Raw genomic sequence first — 12088 nt, 5'->3', positions numbered from 1 at the left:
GGGAGTGAGGTGTAGAGGGAGGGATGGAGGGAGTGAGGTGTAGAGGGAGGTATGGAGGGAGTGAGGTGTAGAGGCAGGGATGGAGGGAGTGAGGTATAGAGGCAGGGATGGAGGGAGTGAGGTGTAGAGGCAGGGATGGAGGGAGTGAGGTGTAGAGGCAGGGATGTAGGGAGTGAGGTGTAGAGGGAGGGATGGAGGGAGTGAGGTGTAGAGGCAGGGATGGAGGGAGTGAGGTGTAGAGGCAGGGATGGAGGGAGACATGTGTAGAAGGAGGGATGGAGGGAGACATTTGTAGAGGGAGGGATGGAGGGAGTGAGGTGTAGAGCTAGGGATGGAGGGAGAGATGCACAGATGGAGGGATGGAGGAATGGAGGGAGACAGGCGTAGAGGGAGGGATGGAGGTGGGGCTAGCGGAAAGGAGACATGGAGGAAGGAGGGAGAGAGGGAAGGAGAGAGGGAAGGAGGGAGGGAGGGAGGGTGGCAAGGAGAGAGAGGAAATTAGGGATGGTGGCAAGGAGGGCGGGAGGAAATGAGGGAGGGAGGGAGGGAGGGTGTGAGAGAAGCTTGGAGGCAAGGACAGAGGGAGGGAGACAGGTTGAGAGGACAAAAGAGAGGGAGAGAGAGATTAAGGCAGCCAAGGAGAGAGGAAAAGAGGCACTGTGGATGGGGTTAGAGGGGAAAGGGGCACTGTGGATGGGGTTAGAGGGGAAAGAGAGCCACTGTGGATGGGGTTAGAGAGGAAAGAGAGGCACTGTGGATGGGGTTAGAGAGGAAAGAGAGCCACTGTGGATGGGGTTAGAGTGGAAAGAGAGGCACTGTGGGAGGGGTTAGAGGGGAAAGAGAGCCACTGTGGATGGGGTTAGAGGGGAAAGAGAGGCACTGTGGATGGGGTTAGAGGGGAAAGAGAGGCACTCTGGATGGGGTTAGAGTGGAAAGAGAGGCACTGTGGATGGGGTTAGAGGGGAAAGAGAGCCACTGTGGATGGGGTTAGAGTGGAAGGAGAGCATTGATCTAAACTAGATTAGTCTGTGTGTGCTCCAAGCACGGATCAATATGCCATCTCAGGGAGGAGGAGGAGGAGAAGGAATGGAGGAGGAGGAGGAGGAGGAATGGATGCGGAAGAGGAGGAGGAGGAATGGAGGAGGAGAGATGGAGGAGGACAAGGAGAAATGGAGGAGGAGGAGGAGAAGGACAGACGGAGGAGGATATATGGCGGAGGAAGAGAAGCCTGTGCTTGCATTATAAATGGCCCCAGCTTGGCTAAGAGACGTCAGAGATGGCCGTTGGATAGCATAATAAACCTCTGACCGTAACAAAGTGGAAGATGAGGGATGCAAGGCCTGCATTCCAAATGGCACTCTATTCATTTCATAGTAATTCATCAGGTAATATTCAATAAAAATAGTACCCAACATCCGATTTGAATAAACATATTCCTACCAATGAGTAAGACATGAAAATATCAAAAGCCACCCACGGAACACAGACCCCCCCCCCCCCCCACATACCAATCCCACCCCACAACCAGTATGCAGTATCAGTACTCTACATTTTTTTTTACCTTTATTTAACCAGGCAAGTCAGTTAAGAACAAATTCTTATTTTCAATGACGGCCTGGGAACTGCCTGTTCAGGGGCAGAACGACAGATTTGTACCTTGTCAGCTCGGGGGTTTGAACTCGCAGCCTTCCGGTTACTAGTCCAACGCTCTAACCACTAGGCTACCCTGCCGCCCCATACTACATTTGACAAGTAGCTTGGAGTATTGCTTCTCCATACTATGTAATGTATTCTCTTTGAATCTGGTGTTTTTGTACAGAGAAATGTGTCATTGAAGTTGCTTGCACTAGTAGACTCAAAAGTGGCGCAACTGTCTAAAGCACTGCATCTCAGTGTGAGAGGTGTCACCGCAGTCCCTGGTTCAAATCCAGGCTGCATCACATCTGGCCTTGATTGGGAGTCCCATAGGGCGGTTTACAATTGTCCCAGTGTTGGCTGGGGTAGGCGGTCATTGTAAATAAGAATTTGTTCTTAAGTGACTTTTTTTTTTAATTAGTGTGGAAGTGCAAGTTTTGACCACTAGATGCCCCTGTTCCTGCTATAAAACCACAGTATTTTACCCATTGGGATGGTCTCTTGTGTTAACTAACATTTCCTTTGCACCTTTGGGAAGAAAACCAATAGTCTCATTATGAAAGTAAATTGTGTGGTCATCCTCACAATTCAAACTGTGTGTGGATTTTGGCCATTCCGTTGTATTTGTCATGTCTTACTCATTGGTAGGAAGACGTTTGGTCCAAATCAGATTTTGTCCACAATATTTATTTTAATATTATTTGAATCCTATAAATTAAAATGGCCAATCTTGGTGCAATCAATTAGCTTAATTTCTCAGAGAGAAAAATAACATTTCAACAAAATAATGTTTTTTTTTTTTTTACCTGTCTTTATCTTTACCTGTTTCTAACTACAGAAACAATTCCAGATCAATCTGTGATGGTCAAATCAAATCAAATGTATTGGTCACATACACGTGTTTAGATGTTATTGCAGGTGTAGCCAAATGCTTGGGTCTCAAGGCTTGCTCCCCTGTCATTCAGGTTCTCATCATCAATCACTTCAGACTTTGGTCCAGCGTCAGTCACCTTGCATTATTGAAGTGTACAGGTAGTGTATGTGGAATACAGAGGGTAGTGTCTCATTCAGAAAGGTGTGATAGTATGCTACCATATCAGTAAGATAGAGGATTGGGTTCAGTTCAAGGTGCCTACAGTAGGTAGACTGGTGTTTAGACGTCGGTACAGATGTTGAGTATTACACGAATATTTAGCCCACCAGCTCCTTAGTGACACACAGTCACCTGGTATACAGTACATGGACACCAATCCTCGCCTCTCCCCTCTGTCTCTCTCTGTGTCTCTGTAGTTTTTATCTCATCTCTCTCTGTGTCTCTCTGTAGTTATTATCTCTCTCTCTCTGTGTCTCTCTGTAGTTATTATCTCTCTCTCTCTCTCTGTGTCTCTCTGTAGTTATTATCTCTCTCTCTCTCTGTGTCTCTCTGTAGTTAGTATATCTCTCTCTCTCTCTGTGTCTCTGTAGTTTGTATCTCATCTCTCTCTGTGTCTCTGTAGTTATTATCTCTCTCTCTGTGTCTCTGTAGTTATTATCTCTCTCGCTCTCTGTGTCTCTCTGTAGTTATTATCTCTCTATCTCTGTGTCTCTCTGTAGTTATTATCTCTCTCTCTCTCTCTCTCTGTGTCGCTGTAGTTATTATCTCATCTCTCTCTGTGTCTCTCTGTAGTTATTCTCTCTCTCTCTGTGCTTGTCTGTAGTTATTATCTCTCTCTCTCCATGTCTCTCTGTAGTTATTCTCTCTCTCTCTCTGTCTCTGTAGTTATTATCTCTCTCTCGGTGTCTCTGTAGTTATTCTCTCTCTCTATCTCTGTGTCTCTCTGTGGTTACTCTCTCATCTCTCTCTCTGTCTCTCTGTCGTTACTCTCTCATCTGTCACTTGTATTGTAGGGAATTAAAGTTGTGCACTATGTTGTGAATAAAAGTTGTGCACTATGTAGGGAATAAAAGTTGTGCACTATGTAGGGAATAAAAGTTGTGCACTATGTAGGGAATAGAAGTCATGCAGTATGTGTAAGGGGTGCGTAACTGGTGCCAGGGAAGTCAGACGCAGGAGAGCAGAACTGTGTAATAACTGGAGCAGTTTAATTATCAAATACACAAAATATGGGTACAAAACCCGTCGCGCACCAGTCAAAATGTGCACAAGCACTTACAACAAACAATTTCACACACAGCCATGGGGTGAACGAAGGGTTAAATGCACAACATGTAATGAGGGAAATGTAAACCAGGTGTGTGGGAAAACAAGACAAAACAAATGGAAAATGAAAGGTGGATCGGCGGTGGGTAGAAGATTGGTGACGTCGACCGCCGAACGTCGCTCGAACAAGGAGAGGAACCGACTTCGGCGGAAGTCGTGACAGTATGTTGGGAATAAAAGTTGTGCACTTTGTAGGGAATAAAAGTTGTGAACTATGTAGGGAATCAAATTTGTGCACTACGTAGGGAGTAAAAGTTGTGCACTATGTAGGGAATTAAAGTCGATCAGTGTGTAGGGAATAAAATTCATGCAGCAAGTATTGCATAAGGTTCCATTTTGAATGCAGTTTTTCTCATAGCACCAGTACTCTCCTTGACTGTCCTAGTAATCCATAGATCTTACTACCCCAGTGTAGTCCAGTGGAGGCTGCTGAAGGCAGAACGGCTCACAATAATGGCCGGAAAAGAGCAAATGGAATGGAAACATGGAAACCATGTGTTTGATGTATTTGATACCATTCCATTAATTCCGCTCCAGCCACTAGCACTAGCCCGTCCTCCCCAATTAAAGTTCCACCAGCCTCATGTGCTTTAGGCAGGTGTTGAATCATACAGTATGTCAGCATGTGATCTTCCTGCAGATGGACAGATTACAGTTCAAATAGGAAACAACAAGGGATATTGGATTTATATGCTTTTCTCAAGCCTTCCAAACATGATCAACATATTATAGAAAAACCAATATGATTTTCCACATACTGAATTAGAAAATAAACTATAGTCTCAAAACGTATTTAAACATTATCGTGTGGAACAATGGCCGTTCCTCTCACTCCTCTCTACAAGGTGTCGGCGTGTTGTTGCTTTTGTTCTCTCCTCTCTTTCATCTCCTAGGCTCTCATTTGCCTTATTAACTTCTAGATGCCTCTCTCTCTCTCTCTCTCTCTCTCTCTCTCTCTCTCTCTCTCTCTCTCTCTCTCGCTCTCTCTCTCTCTCTCTCTCTCTCTCTCTCTCTCTCTCTCTCTCTCTCTCTCTCTCTCTCTCTCTCTCTCTCTCTCTCTCTCTCTCCTCCAGGTGGTCTATAAGAATAATGACATCCGTCTGGAGCTCTCCCGTCTGGCTCGCATTGTAGACCCCAAGATGAAGCTCCAGGGTGAAGTGGTGTTTAAGTGTGAAAACGTACCCACCCTGGACCCAATCAACTTTGAGAGCCCTGATTCCTACCTCAGCCTGCCCAAGTGGAATACCAAGAGGGTCGGATCCATCTCCTTTGATTTCAGGACCTCCGAACCCAACGGACTCATCCTCTTCACCCATGGCAAGGTATACAAACAACACAGCTTACCTGTTGTACTTGTCTTTCTGTCACTCAAACTCCCATTTTTTTTATGATACTAGTTCCAGTTCTGCATGTTGCAACTATTTTGAAGGTTTCACTTGCAATGGTTGTGTTATGTGGTTGATTAACCTGCCTTGGATGAATGTACTGAAGTTTAAGTCTGCTGTGGGTGAGATATTCCCCCTGATAAAAGCTGTTTAGCTGAAAGGTTGGTCATTGATTTGTACAGTTTATTATCTGTCAGCACCTAAAGAGGGTTCTTTATTTCCAGGCCCAGGACCGTCGCGACGCGGCAGGGAAGAAGAACAACAAGGTGGACTTCTTTGCTGTGGAGCTGCTAGATGGAGGGCTGTACCTGCTGCTGGACATGGGCTCGGGAACCATCAAGGTCAAAGCCACACAGAGCAAGGTCAACGACGGAGCCTGGCACCACGTGGACATTCAGAGGGACGGACGATCAGGTGAGGAGGGAGGAAGAGGAGGGGTGGGAGGAGAAAGAAGTGGTAAGACATTAATCATGAGGATGATGAAGCAAAACCTTTTTCGATTCATTTTGCTGATATTTCCTCCACAGTGTGCTTATCCTGTGTGTCCTCTGACCTGGTAAAGGTTGGACAAACAGAACAGAACACAGAGGTGTAGAGAGGAAAATTATAGCAGAGTAAAGAGGTTTGGATGTTGTTGCATTGATCTCCACAACAGAATGGATTTACCACATTGCAGCCAGAGAGAGTGAGTGAGAGAGAAACAGAGATAACAACCTTCCATAACAAAGCCATCACCTACAGAGAGATGAACCTGGAGAAGAGTCCCCTAAGCAAGCTGTTCCTGGGCCTCTGTTCACAAACACGAACAGACCCCACAGAGCCCAAGGACAGCAACACAATTAGACCCAACCAAATCATGAGAAAACAAAAATATAATTACTTGAGACATTGGAAATAATTAACAAAAAAACATGGCAAACGAGAATGCTCTTTGGCCCTAAACAGAGAGTACACAGTGGCAGAATACCTGACCACAGTGACTGACCCAAACTTAAGGAAATCTTTGACTATGTACAGACTCAGTGAGCATAGCCTTGCTATTGAGAAAGGGCACTGAAGGCAGACCTGGCTCTCAAGAGAAGACAGGCTATGTGCACACTGCTATGTGCACAAAAGGGCAACCAGTGAAGAAGGGCAACCAGTGAAGAACAAACACTGTTGTAAATACAACCCATATTTATGTTTATTTATTTCCCTTTTTGTACTTGAACTATTTGCACATCTTTAAAACACTGTATAATATGACAACACTGTATTTAGACATAATATGACCTTACTTCTTGCTCCTACTTGAGACGTCTGCGTCTCAAGTAGGCACCTGGAAATGCAAATGCGCTACGCTAAATGCTAAATGTACTCGTTAAAACTCAAACGTTCATTAAAATATACATGTAGGGTATTGAATTAAAGCTACACTCGTTGTGAATCTAGCCAACAAGTCAGATTTTTAAAATGCTTTTCGGCGGAAGCATGAGAAGCTATTATCTGATAGCATGCAACACCCCAAAATGCCTGAAGGCGACGTAAACAAAATAATTAGCGTAGCCGGCGCTACACAAAAACGCAGAAATAAAATATAAAAGATTCAATACCTTTGATGATATTCTTTGTTGGCACTCCTATATGTCCCATAAACATCACAAATTGGTCTTTTTCCCGATTAAATCTGTCCATGAATGCCCAAAATATCCATTTGTATGGCCTGTCTGCATCACGAAAAAAGCTCTCTTCCAACACGCAACGTCGTGTTTAAGTTGCCTATATTCGTTGACAAAAAACCTACTTTTATAACCCAACTTTAGGTATTTGTAAACGTTAATAAGCGATCAAATTGATCACTGGGCGATCTGTAGTCAATAGCAGCTACAAAAGAAAACAGTGTCCATTTTTCAATCTTCCAAAATCGATTGAGGTAGGCTGGATGGAATCAAGGATCTATTCGTAATGTCTCAATGGATTTTTGTCAATGAAAATGACGTTTTTGGCGACATCGTGTGGAAGCTGTAGGAATTGCATCCGTCTCCATATTAAATTTGGTTTCCTTTAAATAATCCATGAAAGGGGCGCATAGATACTTTTTTCAGATTTCAGTGACCAGTTTTTCTTGCGCTTTTCGATGAAACACACGCTCTGTTATAGTCACAGCCGTGAATTAACCAGTTTTAGAAACTTCAGAGTGTTTTCTATCCACACATACTAATCATATGCATATACTATATTCCTGGCATGAGTAGCAGGATGCTGAAAAGTTGCGCGATTTTTAACAGAATGTTCGAAAAAGGAGGGGGTAGGATAAAGAGGTTAAATGTCTTTATTCTTTTGGAAAATGTGTGAGTGTAAAATTTACTGTAAATTTTTTATTGTTTATTTCATTTTGTTTAACCATTTCACTTTAACAATGTAAACATACAGTTGAAGTCGTAAGTTTACATACACTTAGGTTGGAGTCATTAAAACTAGTTTTTCAACCATTCCACAAATGTCTTGTTATCAAACTATAGTTTTGGCAAGTTGGTTAGGACATCTACTTTTTGCATGAGACAAGTCATTTTTCCAACAATTGTTTACAGACAGATTATTTCACTTATAATTCACTGTGTCACAATTCCAGTGGGTCAGAAGTTTACAAACACTAGGTTGACTGTGCCTTTAAAGAGCTTGGAAAATTCCAGAACATGATGTCATGGCTTTAGAAGCTTCTGATAGGCTAATTGACATAATTTGAGTCAATTGGAGGTGTGCCCGTGGATGTATTTCAAGGCCTACCTTCAAACTTCATGCCTCTTTGCTTGACATCATGGGAAGGTCAAAAGTAATCAGCCAAGACCCTATGAAAACAATTTGAGACCTCCACAAGTCTGGTTCATCCTTGGGAGCAATTTCCAAACGCCTGAAGGAACCATGTTCATCTGTACAAACAATAGTATGCAAGTATAAACACCATGAGACCAAGCAGCCGTCATTCTCGCTCAGGAAGGAGACGCGTTCTCTCTCCTAGAGATGAACGTACTTTGGTGCGAAAAGTGCAAATCAATCCCAGAACAACAGCAAAGGACTTTGTGAAGATGCTGGAGGAAACGGGTCCTATATCGTGTCCTATATCGACATATCCTGAAAGGCCGCTCGGCAAGGAAGAAGCCACTGCTCCAAAACCGCCATAAAAAAGTCATACTACGGTTTGTAACTGCACATGTGGACAAAGATCGTAATTTTTAGAGAAATGTCCTCTGGTCTGATGAAACAAAAATAGAACTGTTTGGCCATAATGACCAACTTTATGTTTGGAAGAAAAAAGGGGGAGGCTTGCAAGCCGAAGAACAACATCCTAACAGTGAAGCACGCGGGTGGCAGCATCATGTTGTGGGGGTGCTTTGCTGCAGGTGGGACTGGTGCACTTCGCAAAATAGATGGAATCATAAGGATGGGAAATTATGTGGATATATTGAAGGAACATCTCAAGAAATCAGTCAGGAAGTTAAAGCTCGGTCGCAAATGGGTCTTCCAAATGGACAATAACCCCCAGCATACTTCCAAAGCTGTGGCAAAATGGCTTAAGGACAACAAAGTCAAGGTATTGGAGTGGCCATAATAAAGCCCTTACCTCAAACCTATAGAACATTTGTGGGCAGAATTGAAAAAGCGTGTGCGAGCAAGGAGGCCTACAAACCTGACTCAGTTACATCAGCTCTGTCAGGGGGATTCACCCAACTTATTGTGGGAAGCTTGTGGAAGACTACCATTTCGACTAACATTTGACCCAAGTTAAACCATTTAAAAGCAATCCTACCAAATACTAATTGAGTGTATGTAAACTTCTGACCCACTGGGAGTGTGATGAAAGAAATAAAAGCTGAAATGAATAATTCACTCTACTATTATTCTGACATTTCACATTCTTAAAATAAAGTGGTGATCCTAACTGACCTAAGACAGGGAATTTTTACCAGGATTAAATGTCAGGAATTGTGAAAAATGTATTTGGCTAAGGTGTACGTAAACTTCAACTCTATGTTTCCCATGCCAATAGAGCCCCTTGAATTGTATTTAATTGAGATCGAGAGAGAGAGAACAGAGTGAGAGAGAGATAGGGAGAGAAAGAGCAAAGACTGTGAGAGGGATAAAGAGAGACCAAAGAGTGAGAGACGGAGAGAGAGAGAGATAGAGACCAAAGAGAGAGGGATAGAGAGAGACCAAAGAGAGAGTTAGGGATAGAGCGAGACAAAAAGAGGGAGAGAGAGAGACAAAAGAGGGAGAAGGAGAGAGAGAGAGACCAGAGAGAGGGAGATAGAGAGACCAAAGAGTGAGAGAGGGAGAGAGACCAATGAGTGAGAGAAGGAGAGAGAGAGAGAGAGAGAGAGAGAGGAAGAGAGAGAGAAATACCAGAGTGAGAGAAGGAGAGAGAGACCAAAGAGAGAAAGGAGAGATAGAGACCAAAGATGGAAAGGGAGAGACCAAAGAGAGAGAGAGAGAGACCAAAGAGAGAGAGGGAGAGAGAAAGACCAAAAATTGAGAGGAGAGAGAGAGACCAAAAAGAGAGAGAGAGAAAGGAAAAGAGAGACCAAAGAGAGAGAGAGAGAGAGAGATGGATAAACCAAAGAGAGAGAGGGAGGATGAGAGAGAGATAGATAGACCATTAGAACTGCTGTTATTCGATCTCCTGTCCTGTGGTATATATCAGCTTAGAGCCCTTTGTCAACACACTATACTCTGGTTAATCATACCTAGCATTGATGAAAGTAGAGGACAAAAGGAGGATTGGGAAAACAGTGTGATTTTCAGAAGGAAGAATAGAGAAATTAGACAGATATATGGATATGCGGCTGAGTGGAGTGGTTTAAAGAACTTGTTTCTATATACCATGCATTCGGAAAGCATTCCGACTCCTTGACTTTTTCCACATTGTGTTACGTTACAGCTTATTCTAAAATTTATTAAATAATGTTTTCCCTCATCAGTCGACACACAATACAAAATAATGACGAAGTGAAAACAGGTCTTTAACATTTTTGCAAAAATGCTAAGAGACAGGTGCATCCTGTTTCCATTGACCATCCTTGAGATTTTTCTACAACATGATTGGAGTCCACCTGTGGTAAATTTAATTGATTGGACATGATTTGAAAAGGCACACACCTGTCTATATAAAGGTCCCACAGTTGACAGTGCATGTCAGAGCAAAAACCAAGCCATGAGGTCGAAGGAATTGTCCATAGAGCTACGAGATAGGATTGTGTCGAGTTACAGATCTGCGGAAGGATACCAAAAAATGTCTGAAGCATTGATGGTTCCCAAGAACACAGTGGCCTCCATCATTCTTAAATGGAAGAAGTGCTGGCCGCCCGGCCAAACTGAGCAATCAGAGGAGAAGGGCCTTGGTCAGGGAGGCGACCAAGAACCCAATGGTCACTCTAACAGAGCTCCAGAGTTCCTCTGTGGAGATGGGAGAACCTTCCAGAAGGACAATCATCTCTGCAGCACTACACCAATCAGACCTTTATGGTAGAGTGGCCAGACGGAAGCCACTTTTCAGTAAAAGGCACATGACAGCCCGCTTGGAGTTTACCCAAAGGCACCTAAAGGACTCAGACCATGATTCTCTGGTCTGAAGAACCAAGATTACCAACATCTGAAGGAAACTTGACACCATCCCTACGGTGAAGCATGGTGGTGTCAGCATCATGCTGTGGCGATTTATTTCAGCGGCAGAGACTGGGAGACTAGTCAGGATCGAGGGAAAGCGCAAAGTACAGAGAGGTCTTTAAGGAAAACCTGCTCCAGAGCAATCAGGACCTCAGACTGGGGAGAAGGTTCTCCTACAACAACCCTAAGCACACAGCCAAGACAATGCTGGAGTGGCTTCGGGACAAGTCTCTGAATGTCCTTGAGTGGCCCAGCCAGAGCCCAGACTTGAACCCAATCTAATATCTCTGAAAATAGCTGTGCAGCGATGTTCCCCATCCGACCTGACAGAGCTTGAGAGGATCTACAGAGAAGAATGGGAGAAACTCCCAAAAATCAAACTGTGCCAATCTTGCTGCATCATACCCAAGAAGACTCTGGCTGTAATCACTGCCAAAGGTGCTTCAACATAGTACTTAGTAAAGGGGTCTGAATACTTATGTAAATGTGATATTTCAATTTTTTTCTTTTACATTTTTTTATTAAATTTGCCAAGACTTCTCAAAACCTGTTCTTACTCTGTCATTATGGGGTATTGTGTGTAGATTGATAAGGGAAAACCTTTTTTTATTCCGTTTTTAGTAACATTAAAAAAAAGTGGATAAAGTGAAGTGATCTGAATACTTTGCGAATGCGCGGTAAGGACTTCCTGTTCAATTTAAATCTCTGTAGGTCAGAGCCACCTAGTATTTAACTTGGAGTATATAAAAAACAAATAAAAAACAAACTGAATGGAACTATTGTAATTTTTTGGGGAACCGTAACCCTGATTTAACTCATCTGACCATCTTAAAAATGTGTTGCCTAAAATCCTACCCTTATGTACCATTCTTAAAAATTATTCTATAATGTATTGCCAAAATTCAAGACAAGACACACAAGAAAACTACTATGTACTACTTAGATCAGCTATAAACTGGGTGTTTCGAGCCCTGAATATTGATTGGCTGACAGCCGTGTGTCGTGTCTTTGGCTATGCCGGATTAAGTGATATGACATGCTATTCTATTAAATAATTTATCCGTAATTAATATTACCTGATTGAGCTAATCATGTAAATGTAATTAACTAGAGAGTCGGACGCTACAAAATAATATTTATAGAGCTGTTATCAATAACAGTCAATATTAATCGTCATCTTAATTCAGTCTCATCTGAAAGTTGTAAATTCTTAGTTATCTGCACCCTG

The 12088-nt window shown here is 43.1% G+C and overlaps 1 protein-coding gene across 5 annotated transcripts in view; it reads left to right on the top strand.

Moving 5' to 3' along the window:
* Window positions 1–12088, top strand: part of nrxn3b (neurexin 3b) — a 610311-nt gene that overhangs the window by 136766 nt on the left and 461457 nt on the right. For all 5 annotated transcript variants that reach the window (XM_036976206.1, XM_036976207.1, XM_036976208.1 and 2 more), the window contains 2 exons: window positions 4909–5157; window positions 5445–5634. In XM_036976206.1, the coding sequence (XP_036832101.1) occupies window positions 4909–5157; window positions 5445–5634 (439 nt within the window). The remainder of the gene's footprint in view (window positions 1–4908; window positions 5158–5444; window positions 5635–12088) is intronic.

This window comes from Oncorhynchus mykiss, chromosome 4 (assembly GCF_013265735.2).
Source record: "Oncorhynchus mykiss isolate Arlee chromosome 4, USDA_OmykA_1.1, whole genome shotgun sequence".
NCBI classification, from domain to species: Eukaryota; Metazoa; Chordata; class Actinopteri; order Salmoniformes; family Salmonidae; genus Oncorhynchus; species Oncorhynchus mykiss.
Note: the sequence above shows the minus strand (reverse complement) of the source record. Positions and strands in the feature narration are given on the sequence as shown.